At 40.2% G+C, this 19,650-nt stretch overlaps 1 protein-coding gene across 5 annotated transcripts in view; it reads left to right on the top strand.

Annotated features, from left to right (window-relative positions):
* The window catches only part of LOC121888464 (trichohyalin-like), a 97,403-nt gene that overhangs the window by 21,532 nt on the left and 56,221 nt on the right, over positions 1–19,650 (top strand). For 4 of the 5 annotated variants that reach the window (XM_042399977.1, XM_042399975.1, XM_042399979.1 and 1 more), the window contains exons 5-7: positions 937–1,116; positions 1,406–1,672; positions 12,159–12,242. In XM_042399977.1, coding sequence (XP_042255911.1) covers positions 937–1,116; positions 1,406–1,672; positions 12,159–12,242 — 531 coding nt within the window. The remainder of the gene's footprint in view (positions 1–936; positions 1,117–1,405; positions 1,673–12,158; positions 12,243–19,650) is intronic. The other variant, XM_042399976.1, reaches the window with a different exon arrangement.

Below are 19,650 nucleotides of genomic sequence, written 5' to 3'. Positions count from 1 at the left end.
TTATGTGTGTGTTGGCTGGTTACTGTTTGTTTATGCTGCTTGTGAGTTGACTCATTTGCACTGCTGCTAATTAGTGGTTTGTGTGATTACAGAGCCTTAGAGAAACAAGCAGAGTAACTGGAGCTTGTTCTGTTAATCATATTTCCAACAAATGTTGATATATGTTTTCATTCTGCTTGCGTTTCTGTTTAACTGGTACGTCTGCAATGCAGATGCATGGAAAGCTCTGCTGACACAGACTCACACACACACACACACACACACACAGCCTTGTTCAAGGCGGTTGCCATAATTTAATCTCGAAAACATGTCGTTTCTTAGCATTAAACCAGTTTTTGTATGAACTGAATAAGTTGCCAGAATCTGGCACATTTGAACTCAAATTAAAACAACTGTATATTCTTTACAATGGAAACATTGCATTTAATTCCTTGCAGGGTACAAGGTTTTCGTCTCTAATGACATGTTAATTACTATCATGAGTGCTGTGTTTCCTTTCCATAGCCCTCACCATTATCAGATTCTGTAACAACAGTTTATGCTTTGCATTCCTCTGCTTGACCCTGTGTCTCCTCTGTGTCAGTCTGCCATCACCATGAATAACTTGAAAACAGTAAAACAGATGACATGAACTGCTTTTTCTCTTTGGAAGGACCACATATAAACACACATATAAGCTGGAGCTATGGTATATGACAGTCATCCATAACAGTTTTAAAAGTTTTAATTTTAAAAGGAGGTAATAATTTGCAAAAGATGATAATCTGATTTCTGGACTTTCATTTAATGAAGTGCTGCCAATATTTTCACATATCCTAAAATTATTTAATGGCTATGTGTAAAAATTAATCAACAGCATTTCTAAAACACTCTATGAAGAAAATAACCCTCATCTTTTAATTAAATCTTTGACATTTGAACTCCTCTTTGGCCCAGACTGCAATGCAGGTGCCGGAAGGTGGTGAGAGGCTGGTGCACCTGAAAAGTGAGCTGTCTTGTCTGCAGCGGATCCAGAAAGACAACATGAAGGAGATTGCTGAGAAAGACATCTGCATCACCAAACTGCAAGCTAACATTCAGCTGCTGCAACACGAAGGTGTCGACACACATGCTCAGGTGTGCAGAAACTCACACGCGCATGTTAGCACTCCTGTTTGCACATGTAGTGTTCATGCAAAATAACTGATTTGAACATAGATGCACTCACTTGCTGTCAGTCAGTCACTTCAAACATCTTTTCCTTTATGTCCTTTCACCTTAGCTGTCTTACAGGATGCTACATTGCAATGAGCATCTTGATGATTCAGATTAGTTTTAGATTAAGTGACTAGCACCTCATTTGTTTCACAGAGTGCAGAGATGTGATTGCCTGTATATTCCTTCTTTTTTTTCTGTCTGACTTAAGCTCTCCAAGCTGAATGTGAGAGTAAGAGAGCTGCAAGAGGAGGTGAGGAGAAAAGAGGAGGAGTGGATGCGAAGAGAAGACGAACAAAGACTGAAGTATGAAAAGGAGCTTCAGAAAGCAGAAGACAGGAAAAGGCAGGAGCAACAGAAGAGAGAGGATGAGAAGAGGATGGATGAGGAGTCAAAGAGACACTTAGAGGAAGAGAGAAAGGCCCACACTCAAGCTATTAAAAAGTGGGCTGAGAAGGTAGCTGTTTTGAATTCTGAGGTGAGTATATTAATATAGTAAATAGATCTATTGCGCTCCTTCATTTTTAATTGTCTTTTCAATAGCAAGAACCATGCCACAACAATATGTCATTTAAAGGTTTAATGGAAATTCAGGAGGTATTGGATGTTGAGGACAGATGAATGGATGTAAAGGGGAGGGGTGAAGGTGCAAGTAGGTTGTCATCTGTCAGGCTGGTCTGGGAGGTCGTACTGTAGACCAGCCGGAGGGAGACTCAGTGTGGGGGTTCCGTCTCAGGCGTATTTCCATCAGAGCTGATTACAGGCCCCAGACGGTACCCAGAATGAAACGTGGGAGAGGTATGGACCGGATTGAGGAGGGGAGGGGAGGAGGGAAGAGAGGATGAAGGGATGTAGGTGGGGATGAACAGAGGGAGGGATGGGGAAAGAAGGTGAATGGAAGAAGGGAAGGGAAAAGGAGTTGGTGGGTTGATAAATCTGAGACAAACAGGGCAGGGTGGGTTAACCAATGAATGAATAAGTACGCTTGACAGTTGATTAGAGGTGTGGTTGAGGCGTGGCCCTGCTCCCAAACCTAACTTAACTAGTTAACTTCATGTATTAAATGATGCTTTTGTTGTAAGTAAGGATAAGTAACTCCAACATAAACTGAAGGAGCAATAGATCATTTTAGCTTATTAAAGCCAAAAATCAAAGATTTGTAAAATCAAGGGAAAAGGCCACACCTGCAAAGATACACAGCATGTACAGCGCTCAAACACCAAGTCTAAATATCACACACAGTAATACACCCATTCCTATCAGTTTAGAATCTTTCGATAATGTATACTTTTTAAATGTTTACAATTTCTCCTCTGGAACATTTCTTGTGTGTTCGTACCTTTTTTGTCCCCAAACCAGCATGTTGACTTTCATTTTTATGATGAAATTTCCTCAATTGATATTTACGCACATGCATGTTCACGTACTTACACAGTGGTAAAAAAAAAAAAAAAAAAGCAACAACAAAACACTTCACCTTAATTCAGACCTCAGACACTCTGTTCTCTCCTCCACCCCCACACCCCCTCCTTCCTTCCATCCTGCCATCTCGCCACAACCGCTCCAAATTAATCTGCAAAATATTGATTTGAGGAGCAAGGGGGTGGGGGGTGGGGGCGCACGATTGCGGCCGCATATTAATACGAACGGGCCGCTCTTCGTCTCTCCTCTATACTTTAAGATCCTCATATCTTCATAATTGATTAATGTTCCTTTGTGAAGTGGGGATGAATAATACATTAGTGGGCCTGCTGCACCCTCAGGCTGATGAGAAAATGTTTAATTTCAGTAAATGTAGCGCTCCCTCTCTCTTTCTCTCTCTTTCATTTTCCCTCTCTGGTTATTTGTGAGTGTTGGAGTGTGTTTGTGAGTTTTCACTTGTGAGCTGAAGACTAAAAGAGTGTTGTTGATTTGCTTTTTTCGTGTTTACTGTCGGCTTGAAGCGCATGTTAAGCATCACAAACAAAAGGCAACATCTGCATTTGCAAACATGAATGAATAAATTGGTGAAATGAGCTCGGTATTGTTGCATTAACTGATATAACTGCGAGAGCTTTGTCACTTTACAAGTTGTTTGCCTTCAAAAAAAGAAATCACCCCCTTGGACATTTTTTCACACATTGCATCATAATGCGCTGCGAACATCAGCTGCCTTATTATCCTTCAGCAATCAGTGAAAACATGCAAATGTGCCATAAACCCACCTGATGGGGGACAAGTAGCCTCTTCAACAGCCTGGAAAGGTGCCGGAAGGGTGACATATGTCTACCGCTGTGACTGGCACGGTCTGGCTCAACTCAGCTCATTTGGTTAACAATGCTAATTATGCTAAAAGAGGCCTAATGATAATGATGAGGGATTTAAGAGCTACAGCATAGCAAGCTTGGTGAGTGTGTGTGTTTCTCCGTGTTGGTGGGAGGGTGGGTGGGGTGTCTGGCACCTGATGGTGAGCATCTGTGTGTGTAGAACAGATAAATGATGAAGTGAACACACACGCACACAGACACCCACAGGTCTCACTTCATGCCTACTTAGCTTTGCTTCATTTTCATTTGAACTTGTGCCAGTGATGAAGGGGATCTATACACTTGCACAGCATCATACATGCACACACAGAGCGCAAATTGAATAAATAATACTTATCCGTTAACAAGGATCCTAATTAGTTATGCTAATCAGCCTAGATAACCCAATTAACCCCATAGAGAGAGGCAGGGGGGCTTTTCTGTGTGTTTATATGTGGGTGTGGATTTCTATGCCTGAGAGCATATCAGAGACACTTAAGAAAACACATTTGCCTAATTAGTTTTCAATGACATAGAGAAGCATTTATGTTTTTTTCATGTCCTTATTGTTCTACCTTTGAATGCAACGTAATAGGCTTTCCACACCAAAGGAAATAAGTGGTACTGAGTTCATGTAAACAGTATTTGTGTATCTGTACATGCATATATGAGGATATATGCATTTACACGTATTTCTGTCTGCCCACTGCCAGTCCTTCTCTCGTTAGATCCACATGGACATGTATATTTTTACAACTATTATGGTAGTTTAAACAGAGTGTGTTTGAGAGTGTGTATTTGTTCAGAGAATGTCTGCCTGTTCCATTAGTTTATGTCCTTGGAAATACAATTTGGCCTCAAGTTCTCTCCGTTTATTTAAAACCTTCAGTCAGTGTTCCCCTCCTAATAGTGAGCCGTGTTTCCTCTCGTTTAGCTTCACCACTCATTATCCGGGCCATGTGGAAGAGACAGTGTTTAGAGAAGAGAGAGAGACTTGGAGAGGGACAGAGGGAGAGGGGGAGGGGGAGTGGGAGAAAATGAGTAAAAGCGAGAGCAAACCAGAAAGAAAAAGACAGAGGGAATGAATGAGTGACTGAAAGAGAGAGAATGTAGATTGTCTTTGAACCTGACCACAGCTTCTTGTGCCTCTAATGAATGGTGAGGAGAGAGAAGGGAGGGAGACACAGGACAAGACTGTCTTTGTTGTGTCTACGCGAGAGAGAAAGAGAGAGAGAGAGAGCGAGAACACAACAGATTTATGTCTTACAGGAAGTCTCCTAGTTATGTGGTGTCGCAAACCGCCCACCCCAAGTCAGCTGCGTACTCTGGCTTTTAATTAATAGTCAGTTTAAATATATGTGTGTGAACTTCAGTGTATGTTTGTATGTGCTGAGTATTTATGTACGTGTGTGTTTCTCTGTGGCATGTGCCTGTGTTCTCAATGTTTAGTCATGCAGTTTATCATTTTGAGTTTGTAGATTAGTTTTGACAGAGGGTTACTCATCTGCTCCTCTGGTTTGGTCTTTATATGCATCACAGTGGGATAGCTTCAATTAAAACAACTGCATCAGAACGATTTGCCATGAGAATTAAACTTACATTGTGTGTGAGGCTCATCCTTAAGAGTGGCAACTAAGATGTTTTTGAGGCATGCGACCATCTGTCAGCTACATGCTACATTTCTGTCTGTCAATCTGTCCAAATGTCAATCTGAATGTTTTTCCTTTGTTTGGATTACCCTTGGTTTTCTTTCTAGAACAATTTAAGGGCTACCATCAAAATTCACTTAAGGTATTCAAAAAAACAAGTTAGGTATAAAATTCCTCACCCAACATTAGCATTAGGTCATGACACCTTTGCTAATGTGCTAATAGAATTCAGTGTGGTGAACTAAACTGTGGGGCTTAACATCGAAGGCCTGCACTTCTGTAATGGGAAGCCCAAACATAGGATGCTACTCCGCGCAGTACAGAATAGGGGTGAGATGCTAATATTAGCCCGTGCTCACATCAGCTGAGTCATCTCCTCTGTGTCCTTGGCTTATTAACTGATTTAAGACTGATTAGATCAGTCTTGCACAAACATGCGCTGGCACGCACACACACACATACGCACCAAATTTGAATATCAAAATGGAATTGCTTGACCAGTGAAAACTAGATTAATTCAAAATGTTTGCATCAAGGTGTAGTTAAAACAGATGACTGTGCATATTTTTAATGCACCTTGCAGCATTTAAAGCCATTTATGACATTAACTAAAGCTCATGTTATGCAAACACATCTTGCAAGTCACAGCCACTTACGGTGAGAATACTTGATGCTCCTTTTTCCTCCTTTGCCTTGATTTGACTTCATGAGCTCATCAGCATAGGTATTGATTTTGCACTCTATTTGATGGCGTTTTAGTGAGCTAAAATGTGTATACCTCCTCCATAATAACATGCCACAATCATAAAATGATGATGTTTAACTCTGTTGCTACACCAATGTACTGTGCATGCCTGGTGCTTTTAAACACAAGATACAGATACACATACCTCAGATATGTTGATTGGACTTTGCTAAGAGAAGATTGTGAACATTTTTTTCATGCACACAGAGTTCACCCATTTTCCATAGCGCCATTATTTCAGCCTCTACCTGTTAAAGTGTTTCTTCGTCTAGCTTTGTCAAGGTTATGTAAACAGATTGGCCATTGCTCTGCTCCCAAGAAATACCACAAATAGCTTTTCTTCTCTCTAGTCCCCAGAACTGTCAAGAGATTGCACTGTTGTGAACAGGTCAAATCCCCTGACAATCTAACAGTGTGGTGGGTGATGTAAGTTTGGCCTAGAAACCTCCCACAGCCTTATTTTTCCTTTGAAAAATCATCTATTATGTCATTGTTGTGGTTGATGTCAGAACCCATTGCGCTCCTATTTCTTCCTATTTGAATGTAGTGCTCAGTTCTACTGTGAGCTATTTGATCATTTCTGAACATGATGTTACACTTTTAGATAGTGGTTCTAGTAAACAAAAGAAAGTTGTTTTTCTGTCTGTTAGAGTTTGAAACTAAAGTGTCAATTTGACTTAGCACCTTTCATGTTAGATGTAAGGTAGTGGAGTGTACACAGCCAGTATAAAATTGTGTGTGCTCATGCACAGGATTGAGTGTTTCTACTTCTCTGCATGTGTGTGTCTGTGACAGTTTCCTCTCGAGATGTTAATTCCTCTCCTCCCTGTTGTTGTCATGCTTCCACCAGCAGTGTCTGCACCAGGGAGACGAAGACATATTGGTGTTAATGAAAAGCCCTCCTAAACTCTCCTCCCCGCATGAATGTTTAAACATGCTTGTCATAACATTCATTCGCTCACACATGACAGCTAGCATCTGCAGCTGCCTTGCTCGCCCTCAATATTTTATCATACCATCTCCCCTAACCCCACACTAGCACAATGGCTGTGTGTTAACAAACTGAATTATAATGACTCAAAACAGGCAGTGTTCAGACCCACTGCCAGCACAGGCCATACATAATGGATTCAGCAACACCACAGGTCTCATAATGGTGCAATTAGTCAATCTTAAATATGAAAGAAAGAGAGAAAGGCCAAATGAAGGAAACACAGTTATACATAGAGGGAAAGAAAAACAAAAAGAGAGAGATAAACAAAGATGATTAGAGGAAGAACAAAAGGAAAAGAGAGGAGAAAAGTGAGAATCAGACAGCAACATGGAAAGTGTGTGAAAAGAAAAAAGGAAAAAGTAATGAAAGAGAGGAGGAAAGAAATCTTCATGTCCATACAGTACGCTATTCAGAAGCCCCACAACACTGCAGGTCAGCATTTGTGACCTTGGCAGTTTTGACAGAAGTGGTTCACCATGGTAACGGTTTGTCGGCAACCCTCAGAACACCCCCGCAACCCTCATCACTCCCCAACGTTCCTCGCTGCCTCTCTGCCAATTTGATTGGACGCACAGTTGAAATGTCATGCCTCAGCAACACACATGCACACACACCAGATCAACCAGACGGAAACAGAGGGATGAAAGAGAAACAGGGCACATTGAACAAGTCAAAATGAGAGAAACCAGAGACAAAAGTAATGCACTAAGAGGGGATAAGGGTTTTAGTTGAGCTTATATAATAATAATAATGATGATAATAATAATAATAATAATAACTTTATATATATAGCACCTTTCAAAACTACCGTTACAAAGTGATTCACAAACAAAGACAAATAAAAGAAAGCAAGAAAACAATCAAATACAAAATCACAGTCAACAAATAAAATAACAAATAAAACAGTTAATAGTAAAGATAAAATAATGGATAAAAGTAACACATAAAAGTAACAGATAAAGTAAATAACAGATAACATAATTAAGAAAAAGCCATACGGTAAAAGAAAGTGTTGAGAGACAACTTAAAAGAAGGCAGTTTATTTTCTAGTCTAAGTTCCTCAGGCAAGCTATTCAAAGGGTTGGAGCCCTAACAGCAAAAGCTCTGTCACCTTTGGTCTTCAGCCTTGACCTGGGAATAGCTAACAGGGCCTTATGAGGGTGAGTAACGATTTAGAAGCTCAGCCAGGTATCTCGGTGCCATACCATACAGGGCCTTAAAAGTCAAGACTAAAATTTTAAAATCAATTCTAAAATGGATAGGCAGCGAGTGACGGGAAGCTAAAATAGAGGAGATATAATCATGCTTTTGTGATTTGGTTAAAAGTCTGGTGGCTGCGTTTTGGACACTCTGAAGCTGTACAATCATGTTTTGGCCAAGGCATGTAAACACAGCATTACAGTAATCCAGACGAGAAGCGATAAAAGCATGAATAACTCTGAAGATCATTAAAAGTAATAAAAGATTTAATTCTAGAGATATTTCTTAAGTGGAAGAAACATGACCGAGCCTTTTAACATGGGACTCGAGAGTGAGGTTCTGATCTAAAATAACTCCAAGGTTCTTAGCAATGGGTACAACATGCTGAGCTACAGTGCCAAGAGTTTGGAGGAGTTAAACTGAAGAAGATTTTCTGCCATCCAATCCTTAACCACAGCTAGGCAATTATACAGGGAAGATAACTTAGCTTATTCAGATGGTTTGCAGGACAAGTACAGCTGAGTATCATCTGCGTAGCAATAAAATGAAATATCATACTGATTGATAATGTGGCCCAAAGGGAGTAAATATAAATAAAATAAAATTGGTCCTAGAATGGAGCCCTGTAAGCCATCAACAAACACAACAAATTTTCTGTAAAAAGTATGAAGAGAACAACTAGAGGGCAGTCCTGGAGAAACCAACCCATGTTCTCAGCCTCAAGATATCATTGATAACTGTTACAAGGGCAGTCTTCCAACGATTGATTTGAGACAATTTTCTCTAAGATTTTTGATTGAAAGGGAAGCTTAGAAATTGGTCTATAGTTGGTATGGTCAGAGGGCTCAGAACCAGGTTTTTTGAGAAGTGGCTAGACACTGGCAGACTTAAAATAATCAGGAACACATCCAGAAGATAAAGAAGTGTTGGAAAAAAAGAAATGGAAAGCAGGCAAGGGGCTTCACTATCTAGAATCTCTAATAAGAATTTGTTAGGTATTATGTCCAGTGGATTTGATGATGGTGTCATGTGTGAAATAGTTTCAATTAATTCTTGGGTAGTAATTTCCTTAAAAACACATAAAGTATCCAGCTGGACAAGATAAGTCAGACACAGAAGTGATGGGGTGAATCTTCGATCGAATCTCCTCAATCTTGTCTATGAAAAAGGTTAAAAACCTTTCACAGTCTGAATTTGAAGTAATAGGGACACCAGGAGAACCAGGGCTGACTAAATGATCAGTGGTCTTAAAAAACAACCTAGGCTTGTGCTTGTTGGAGGTGATGAGCTCTGAAAAGTAGACCCAAAGTAAAAATCAAGTCCAATTTATGGCCACATTTATGAGTAGGGCCTGACACATGCTGAGTGAAATTAAAAGTCCAATAATGTTTAAAAAATCAGTAGCAAAGCCATCAGAAATATCATCAATGTGGATGTTGAAGTCACTAGTAATCAAAATTTGGTCATGATAGAGAACAACTGAGGATAAAAACTCTGACAGGTCAGGCAAAAACAGGGTATTGCTGGATTGGGGGCATAATTCAAAAAACAAGCTGTGCTCACCTGGTTTGGACCAGGTCTCAGTAAGAAACAAAAAGTCTAGATTTTCAGATAAAATAAAATAACTTGAAATAATTGTCTTATTTGAAAGAGATCATACATTTAAAAGAGCTAACTCGACATCAGTAGTAATAGGCACAGCAATTTTAGCAACTAGAGAAATAGGGAAAAGGGTCCTCATGGTTAGGTTAGTCTTTCTAAGTGCAGTTGAAAATCTATTAGTTATTAAAACTGGGATATTAGTGGTATCTGATTTTGAGGCAGGGTGAACAAAATCAGGACTTTCAGGGCATCATACTGTACAGGCCAAGCAGTAGTATAGGACCAGTTCAATGTGCATGGATAACACTCATGAGTGGTTTGGGTGGAGACGATCCCGTTTAAAAAGTCTGGTCTGTTAAGGAAAGAAGTAAAGTTATCCACGAATGGGATATCTCACCTATTCCTACAGCAGCCCTTGCACCAAATATGAAGCTGATGTAGGCGGTTGAACTTCACATCACCAAAACGTGGAGGGAGCAGCGGACTGGAAATAGAACACTACTTACTGGTGTCCAGCAGATTATCCAAATGGCACACAAACTCCTCTTTGAGAATCTCCGACTGTAGATTTTTGTTGTCGCTGGTGCCGGCGTTGACAATAACTGCAGAGGCAGAGTTGTGTTTTTCAGTCAGCTGCAGAGCGGTGGGTGTAATGTCCTTTACGCAGGCACCTTGATAGCAGAAAGTTCGGCCACTGTGTACCGCTACATGCCGGCCCATAGAGGTGGCGACAACAAGCACTGAGGGTGGGCGCCACGCCTGAGTGTGCATGACTGACCACCTGGGGGACTGGATCCGGATGGGAGCACTGTAGCACATATAACTCACAGTTAAGGGGATAACATTGTGTGGTGGACTAGGGGACCTAGGCACACAGCATCAAAGCAGAGAGGCTTGTCATAGCTGCTGAATACAAAATCAAATGAATATTAATGCGGAACCAATTACCTCAGGGAAATGTTGTCTGTAGGTTAGCTTTGCTAACGCACATGTCTCACCTTTAGCAAAGTGGAAGCAATGGGGGGGGGAAGCCTGGAGGGTGGACGGCACTGATGTATTCGTTTTTCCCCTAACAAGCTTGTCTACTCTGCTAAAATAGAATTGTCCAGCACACAACCCCCTCTCTTACCTTCCCCTTGTTTCACCTAGATGCAAGGTGCATTTAAAAAAAAAAAAAGAATTATGGAGAGTACATGTGATACAACTCTTCAACAATGCCTATGGCTAAGTGGGAGTTAATACTGATGGCATGTCTGACAACATTGTTTGTTTTTTAAGATTTGATAAGAAGCAAAATCTAAATTTATCAGTGCTTTGCTACAATATTCTAAACTATGGGTAATTCTAAAAATAAACTATATCAGCCTAAATATAATATAGTATAATATAATATAAGTTTTGAACACACGCCAATAAACAAAAATGCTTCTTTTTAAAATTCTATTTTCACTCAGCAGTGCCAAAAATGACAAAAGTCCCCTCTTTTTCCCTGCAGTATGACAGAGTTTGCAGTCTTTAGAGGTGACATGTATACTATCTTGTTGTGTGAGCAGCTTAGCACAGTACAGCACTGATCTGTGCAGGTCTGTAGCTGCTGCGATCTGCATAAGTGACTGTGGCACACTTAAAGCCGCTGGCTTCTTAAAGCCCCTTCTAAATCAGTGTTAAAGCCTTGATAATAGACCTCACTGACCAATTGATTGGCCTTCATATGTTTACAGCTCACTTTAATTGCCTCAAAAATACCATTTATCAGCCATGTGTGTCCATGTATGTATGTATGTGTGTGTGCAAGCATGCCTGTCCATCGACAAAAAAGCCTATTGATTTATCAGCATCGGGATTTGTCCCGTTCACCGTACATAAAACCCCTGCGTATGTGCTGTTCAAAATGGGAAATGGCCCCATCGATTCCCTTAAGTTGGAGCCCAAATGCTAAAGATTTTTGGATAAGCTTTCTCATTACTTAAGCTGAAATCAATAGGGGAGAGCATGGGTCTAATGAATGAACGGGCCACAGATCAGATGGGGTGTGCTCATCCCTGGCCTGTCCTGGTCGATCTGTGTGTGTGTGTGCGTGTGCGTGTGTGTGTGTGTGTGTGTGTGTGTGTGTGTGTGTGTGTGTGTGTGAAAGACAGAGAGAGAGAGAGAGAGAGAGAGAAAGAACCTGACTTTTGTACATCACAAACCTTTTTTTTGGCACTCAAAAATTCACACTCAATGTCCATTTGTGTTCTTTTTTCTTTCTGCTCATTTAACCCTTATTCTTTTTGTCACCTTCGATCTCTACTTGTTCTCCACTGTGCTATAGAGCATATTCTTTCTCAAAAACCAAAAACATACAGTATTGGCGGATAGTTTGGAGTACATAATATAATTGTGCTTCTAAGTAGGCTAGTTTTTAAATATTTAGTGTATTATTATTATTATTATTATTATTATTATTATTATTATTATTATTATTATTATCTCACTGTGTTCTTCTCTAGTTGGACGTCAGCAGGAAGCAGGTGGAGCGACAGAACATGAAGCTGTCAGAGTTTCACCAGAAGGAGGAGACTCTTCTCTCTGAGGTACAGGAAATAAGAGAAAAAAAAAATCACCACATTTATGTGTGTCAGTTTTTTGTTTTTTTGGGGGGGTTCCCCTTAGCCTGATAGTATAAATATAAATGTAATGAAAATTCATCATCTGGCCTCATCTGGCATCACAAGCCCCAATTTCCCCATGGGGATCAGTAAATTCTGATCTTATCTTTCACCCCCATCTGAGTGGGAAATAAATAACAAAATAAAAAAAATATACAACAGCAATAGCTTCTGCATGTGATCATGGAGGTAACCCAGGATTGAAGATTTAAAAAAGAAAATTACCCTGATACACAACATCAACAAATACATTTTAGATTAAACATAAAACTTTATGGGGATTAAATATGCAATGCATGCGTCTGTGTATCAGTGGGTGAAACCAAAAATTCAGTTGGAGACACACGCACTCATGCACACACACACACAGAACCAAACAACCACCATTCCCAACCACGACCCATTTGACAATCTTTTTGGTTTTTCCCCTTTTCATTCTTTCCACTCTTTTGAAATATCAAAATGATACAGAATGGTGTATCTCTAGGAAATTGTCTTTGGCTGAGTGTGCAGACACTGCCTTTAAGAGTACATTTACCCGACAACTGTTAGTAGTTTCATTTTGTGGTTTGGCCAACTCATGGAATTAACTACATTAATTAGCTACAGCTGATATTGCAGACAGTTGTCATTTCAGCTGGTGAAATGTCGCCAGATAAAACTGAGAAGCCTGCAGACATTTAAGATTAATTATAAATTGATAATATCATAGACATTACCATAATACATGTGACGAACTATCTAGTGTCTCTCTAGTGAAAGCTGTCATGTCACTTCAAAAAAGAATAATAAGCAATAATTTGCGCATATCAACTATATAAACAAAGAATTAGACTCTGAAATCCAAATATCACTAACCAGCACAGTTTTCAAATAGTAAACTCCCTGTCCCTTCCCGTCACTCCCCTCTAAGGTGTCCCGTCTTTTCAACTCATAAATATGGAAGGCAAAAGATGATGAGATTCACGGACAAGAAAGGAATCAAAATCTATTGTTGCGTGTCCTTTTCCCCGTGTAAAGTTTGGATTAAATGTCACACATTAGCATGTGAACTTTTAAATGAGCTTGTTTGCTCTCTGCGGTGTGGGGCATGTAAATACCCATTTTGAGTATGGAATGGGGATTGCTTAGTTGGGGGTTGGGGGTTCACAGGAATTGGGAAGTGTAGGACATATTTGAGTGTTGCACTGCCAATTAGGCCACAGCAAGGGACTGGAGTACCAAACAGCTCTATTGACTGGTTGCGTCCATGTGGCTGATGTACCACACCTGAAGTGCCAGATAGTGGCAGATGGGAAAGCTCCCTGATGGCTGGAGATGATTGACAGGCACTCCCAAAATGAGATGATTGAAAATGAATCTACTCATGCATGGGCAAATCTAAGTGTGAGTGGAACGAAATGTGTGTGTGGATACACAGGAATCCGGGCCAACACTGCAACCCTGAAAATATAAGGTCCTGTCTCAGTGGAGTCTAGATTTTATGAAAGATATCATCTGGCTGAAATGCTAAGAACATTTAACTTTTACTCTATTGTTCTGTTCTGTTTTTTAGTATTTGACTTTCAGAGATGAACCTATACAAAAACAAGCATATAGCAATGATATTCAGATACAAATATGTCCATCTCAGGCAGAACATTATGTCTCTGAGCTCACAATGTACCACAGTGTGCGTGTGTGTGTGCCAACATGGCCATGTTCTGTGAGATATTGATAGTAACCAAACACCATTCTATATTTGCACGTTTTTTCATTGACTATCATTCCCTTTGTTTTAAAATGGGAGGCTGCTTATTTATTGACATAATTTCCTCTCAGTGAAGGGCTTGTGTCTGTAAAACACATTAAAATCATAATGCAATCTTTGCTAACCCAGGAGCAACGTTATTGTTCTATTATATTCACCGAACAACAGCATCCCAGCTTGTTTATCAATCCAATATCTCATAATGTGCTCTCTGCCTGGTCATTTTGAATGTAAAAAGATCTCATACTGTTATTGTACCATATTTCCTATATTTAGTATTAATCTCTTGTTCTGACATGAATCCGACACATCCAATATGATATTTGATTAGTTTTTTTTTCTTTTTGTCTTTTTCATAGTCTCCAGGTGATATTGGATACATGTGCCGTGCTGGTATTATGTTGGCTGTTTCATCTGGGTATAAAAATGATTTAGTGTGTACTCAGCACGCAGTGTCATTGACTAGCTTTAATTTCACTGCAAGGGTGGGCTTTATTACTCTGCTTCTCTCTGGACGTCTGTGTGTGTGTGTGTGTGTGTGTGTGTGTGTGTGTGTGTGTGTGTGTGTGTGTGTATGTGTGAACACATATATTTGTGTGTGTTCATGCTTGCTGATGGAGCAGCATGCCACACCTGTGCACGCACATGCACTTGTGCATATCTCTGTGTATATCTCCATGCCTGCTGTATATCCAGCCTGTTCAGCATGTAATTACCATTCAATGGACAAATCAACTAAACCAACATGTGGAACAGCTCTCACATCACACTCAGGCCAAACTGGTGGTCCCAGTGCAAGAAACAGAGGGGCTCCACTTTGCCGTGACAAACCTTACTTCTGATCAAATGCTACAGAGCCATAATCATGTTTGTGCCACTGAATTCTTTAACCTTTCCATGACCCCGCTGAATGCCAGCGGCCCAATCACAGAACCTAATTGAATCTGCTCGGCGGCGCCCCCCCGACTGATGAAAAAATAAAATTGCAGGTGAAAAATGAATACAGCAGCAGAGTGAGAGAGAGAGAGAGAGAGAGAAAGAGAAGGAGGAAGGTGACGCTGGTGATGGTGGGGAAAGGGGGAGGAGGTGGTTGCATTGCAGTTTTATAAATACACAGATGTGCTCACAAACACACATCCAGACACGTACACACAGTCACACCTTTTTCAATCCCGCTGGAGAATGGGGAGTGGGAAATGACAGAGAGAGAGAGAGAAAACAGAGAGAGAAGGGTTGGGCCCAGGTTTCTCATTACCCCCTCGGCCCATTCGGAGGATATTCCTATAAGATAATCTGATTTATTTGCAATTTTCCTTTAAGCGGCTTAGTGTTTACCTCCAAGATTAATATTTTTCTCTGTTATTAATATCAGACTGTAATTAGGAGTGATGTGTCTCGCTCCGTACTGTTACGTGGCCGCCAGGCAGCTCACTGGATGAAACTCTTGTTGCGACTTTGTGATCCTGTTTCACAACACAAAAAAAGAGAAAAGAGAAGGAAGTTTTAAAAAGGAGGAAAGAGGCTGCAGGGTGGGGAAGTAGAATTACAATTGCGCCATACCTGTCTCTGTGTCTATGGATGTGTGAATGTGGGTATGGGTGCAGGACCGTACAAATATGTGAGTGTGTATTTCTTTGGTTTATGTGCATGTGTGTATGTGTGACAGTGTGATGGTCCCCTCTGATTGATAAGGTGTCTGTGCTGGCTGCAGATTGCTCTTGCTGATTGCTTCTGAGAGCTCCAGCTGATTTATAATCAGAGCAGGATGAAGGATTGAGCTGTGGATTGCTTATCTGTTTAGCCCCCTCACAACATAAACTGACAAATTATCATATTGAACACACACACACACACAAACACACACACACACACACACACACACAAGCACGTGTGAAAGAAAAAAACACAATAATGTGGACTTTCTTATTAAACACACACAGACACACTGTCATAGAAACGTAATTTTGAACACACACACACACACACACACACACACACACACACACACACACACACACACACACACAAAGAACATAAACAGCTTTACTCATCAGCACATTCATATTTTCATGATTGCCCAAAAGTGTGCAATCAGTCTCATTTGTTTACATGTGAAAATGTCAATATCAGATATAAGTCAAGTTAAGTTGCAATTAACTTGTTTTATGCACTTTTTTATTCATGTTGTCTAGATGCCTCTGTATGTTTTTGTCACTGATTTTCTCCACGCTGAAGAATTATTCGGTGGCTACTGTACACATTATGAAGAATTTGATGATTGTTTTTTTTCTTTTCTTTTGTTTCTTTGGACACACAAGTCATTGCTACTTACCTGATATTTCACTGCTTTTCTATACACATAATCACATCCCTGTGTGGGAGGAATTGTTTAAAACACCTCTAACAAAACCACAAATACCAGACTTTTATCGTCTCAGGTGAAGAGATGATTGTGTTAAAATCATATCTTTATATAATACAATTATAGTAGGTGTTTGTTGTTTTTGATAAAGAGCCTGGCATATTATGTGAGACTAATTCCACTTGGCAAACCAGAGTACAAGCCAGCAGGTTTAAATGCTGACAGGTTTAGTATGCCCTATGGCACTGTGACAGCTCTGTGAGTGTGTGTGTGTGTGTGTGTGTGTGTGTTTCTATGTCTCTGCATCTTTCTGTCTTTCCCTCTCTTGCCATTCTTACCTGTCTGTCTGATTATCTGTTACTTTCTCTCTTTTCACCACAATTGTTTGTAAATGCACTGTGACAGAATCACGAAAGAAGCACAAAAACACAAAGTACAGGAGCACTTACAGACACACACACACACACTGACGAATGGCAGCAATTAGATGGGGAAACCAAGCATGTGAGGACAGAGGAGCGCTGAGGGGCTGCAACCGCTGTATGGAACGTGTGTATGCGCGTGTTGTATGTGTTTGTGTGTATTTGGAAGGTTTTCATCCCTCTAATGCACCATCCATCTGTCTAAATATCAACACTGTATCATATGTCACTGGACAGTGGCTGTGATGGGGTGCACTTGGTTGTGGGGCGTTAACATTTGCAATCTAGGACCAAATAAGAAAAAGACAATAACAGCACTATCACTTTGCAAAAATGAATTGCTCGTTTGACCAAAGCTGGAAATAAAATCATTGTTCTAGCTTTGGTCATTAAGGAAACCGTATAGACAGAAAAGAACAGAAATGATTGAAATTTCTGTTTTCTCAAGCTGTGGTTCTATGTCAGCCTACTGAGTTGTTTAACCCATTGACACTAAGACCTTGAGTTATCTTAGCTCTTCTACTTGTCAGCTATTGGGAGAATAACCTTATAACTCCAGTCAGAGCATCACCTCCCTCTAATTTTCCCTTTTAATGTGAGAATTCATCTTTTCAATTAATTCCTCACAGCAATTTCTTATCTCTGAATAAGCAACATCTTATCTACTCCAATAAACAAATCTCCCTTTTCTTGCCTTGCTCTGTTTCTAGGATTTCCTTGCTTTTACCTAACATTTTACTGGCATTTTACTTACATGTCATCACAATACATAACATACAGGTACGATATGGTCTTTGAATTCTACATACAATACGATACAGAAGGCCTTTGTTTTGATCTACTATTTCATATTTTTTCCAAACCTACTTTAATGCTTGATATGGTGGTGCTGCTGAGTTGAATATGTAAAAGTCACCATTTTAATGTATAATTTTAAGACAAACTCAGGTTTCATATCCACAACTCTGGTGACTTGTATCCCCGGCTTTACAGATGTGAAGTGGGTGACACTTAATCCAACTTTCCTATAAACATACTGCATCATATGGCTGTTTTTTTTTTTTATTTCTATCTTGAATTTACACAGGTATTAATGTCAAGTTTTTTATTCCAGGTATTTGTGGAGGGTGTGATGTGAGTGAGAGCACATTTGTGTGTGTATTTGTTGTTACCGTAACAATTTTTCCTTCATGAGAACTTTTTGCCGTTGATTTATTCCCTCCTTGGTAGGATTGTGCAGATTTGTCTTACAATATGTGTATGTACGTGTGTCTGTGCAGATTTGTATTTACAGTATGACCAATGGAGATGTATGTTAGACACAGCTCTTGATGAATTACTTCACTTGTGATAGCTTACATCACAAATCATCCTGATATTATAACCCTTCTCATGCAAATAAGTGGCATTTTTTGTATGTGTGTGTATGTGTGTGTGTGTGTGTGCTTGTACAAGAGGGAGAGACAGGTAGAGAGAAACAGAGAGGGGGCATGAAAATGTGTCTCTACAAGATAATGCAAGCTGTTATTTACATATTAACTAAATGTACACTGTGAGTTCATGTATGTAGCCTATGTATCGTATCTATGTGTTTTATAAATGGGTGAGTAAGTGTGTGTGTGTGTGTGTGTGGTAACTCTGTATCCCTGGTGAGCTCATTTCTTTCAGAAATCAAAGTTAAATGGGTCATCTATCATGAGAATATGTGACTGGGACACTTGTCTCTGCCACGCTCGGTGTGTGTGTGCAAATGCGCACAAATGCAAGGTGTGTGGTGCAAGGGCAGCGTGTGTGTGCTACTGCAGCTGTGTGCACCCTCTTATGTGTGTGCATATGTCTGTGTGTGTGTGCATGTGTGTATGTGGTGGCCACTTGTCTTTGCCTGCGCTATGATTAATGGTTTACATTGGGCTGTTCAGCCATGCATGTTTCTTGGTTTATCGTTTTATGCTGTCTCCAATTAAAGCTCCATAACTTGAGTGATGGCTTCACGCCAGTGTCCATCAATAGAGGCCATCAGCGGCCTTATGCATTCAGGATATGGAAGCCACACACTAACTAATATCCTCTTGTGTCAGAGCCATTGGGCAGTCTGTGCGTGTGAATATGCAGATGTATCTGTGTGTGTGTGCATGCACAGTGAAAAATGTCGATTGTAATCGATCTAACCAATAACCATGTAAATCTGGTTTTAGTTCTAAAAATCTTAACTTTTTAATCTAAATCTGAATCATCTTGAACAACCTTCTCAACTTAAGGTGAGCCTTTTTTTAACATTATAGGGAAAGCAAAACTGAAGGTCCTTATAGAATAATATTTTTGTTATTTATTTGCATATTTTTTGCAGTGTGTGCATGCAGTTCTGTCTGTGCCAGGAAAGTGGTAGGGGATACATACATCTGGACGTGTAAGCTCGCTCATGTGTGCAGCACACAGGCGTGCACGCGCCGCGCAATATCATTTCACGCAATATTATTTCTCATATAGCTGTAATGACATTAGGCCGATATGTTGATTATACTGTCGGCAAACAGCAGCCTGCTGATTGGGTTAGCATATTACCTTATATCACATCTCTCCATTCATCCCTGTGTTTTTTTTTTTTATTGCCCTCATTTTTCCAAATCACTTCCCGCTTCCCCAGTTTCTTGGGCGAGGTTCCAGGCTATGCAAGCAGGTGATGTGGAGTAATATGATGATAGGAAGGCACAACAATGCTAGGGAGGAAAAAGCTAAAACCTAAGAGCAGTTGTTACACGTCTGGATACAGGACAATGCCTAGTGGTAGAATAGCAAAGT

This window comes from Thunnus maccoyii, chromosome 21 (genome assembly GCF_910596095.1).
Source record: "Thunnus maccoyii chromosome 21, fThuMac1.1, whole genome shotgun sequence".
In the NCBI taxonomy this organism is placed as follows: Eukaryota; Metazoa; Chordata; class Actinopteri; order Scombriformes; family Scombridae; genus Thunnus; species Thunnus maccoyii.
Note: the sequence above shows the minus strand (reverse complement) of the source record. Positions and strands in the feature narration are given on the sequence as shown.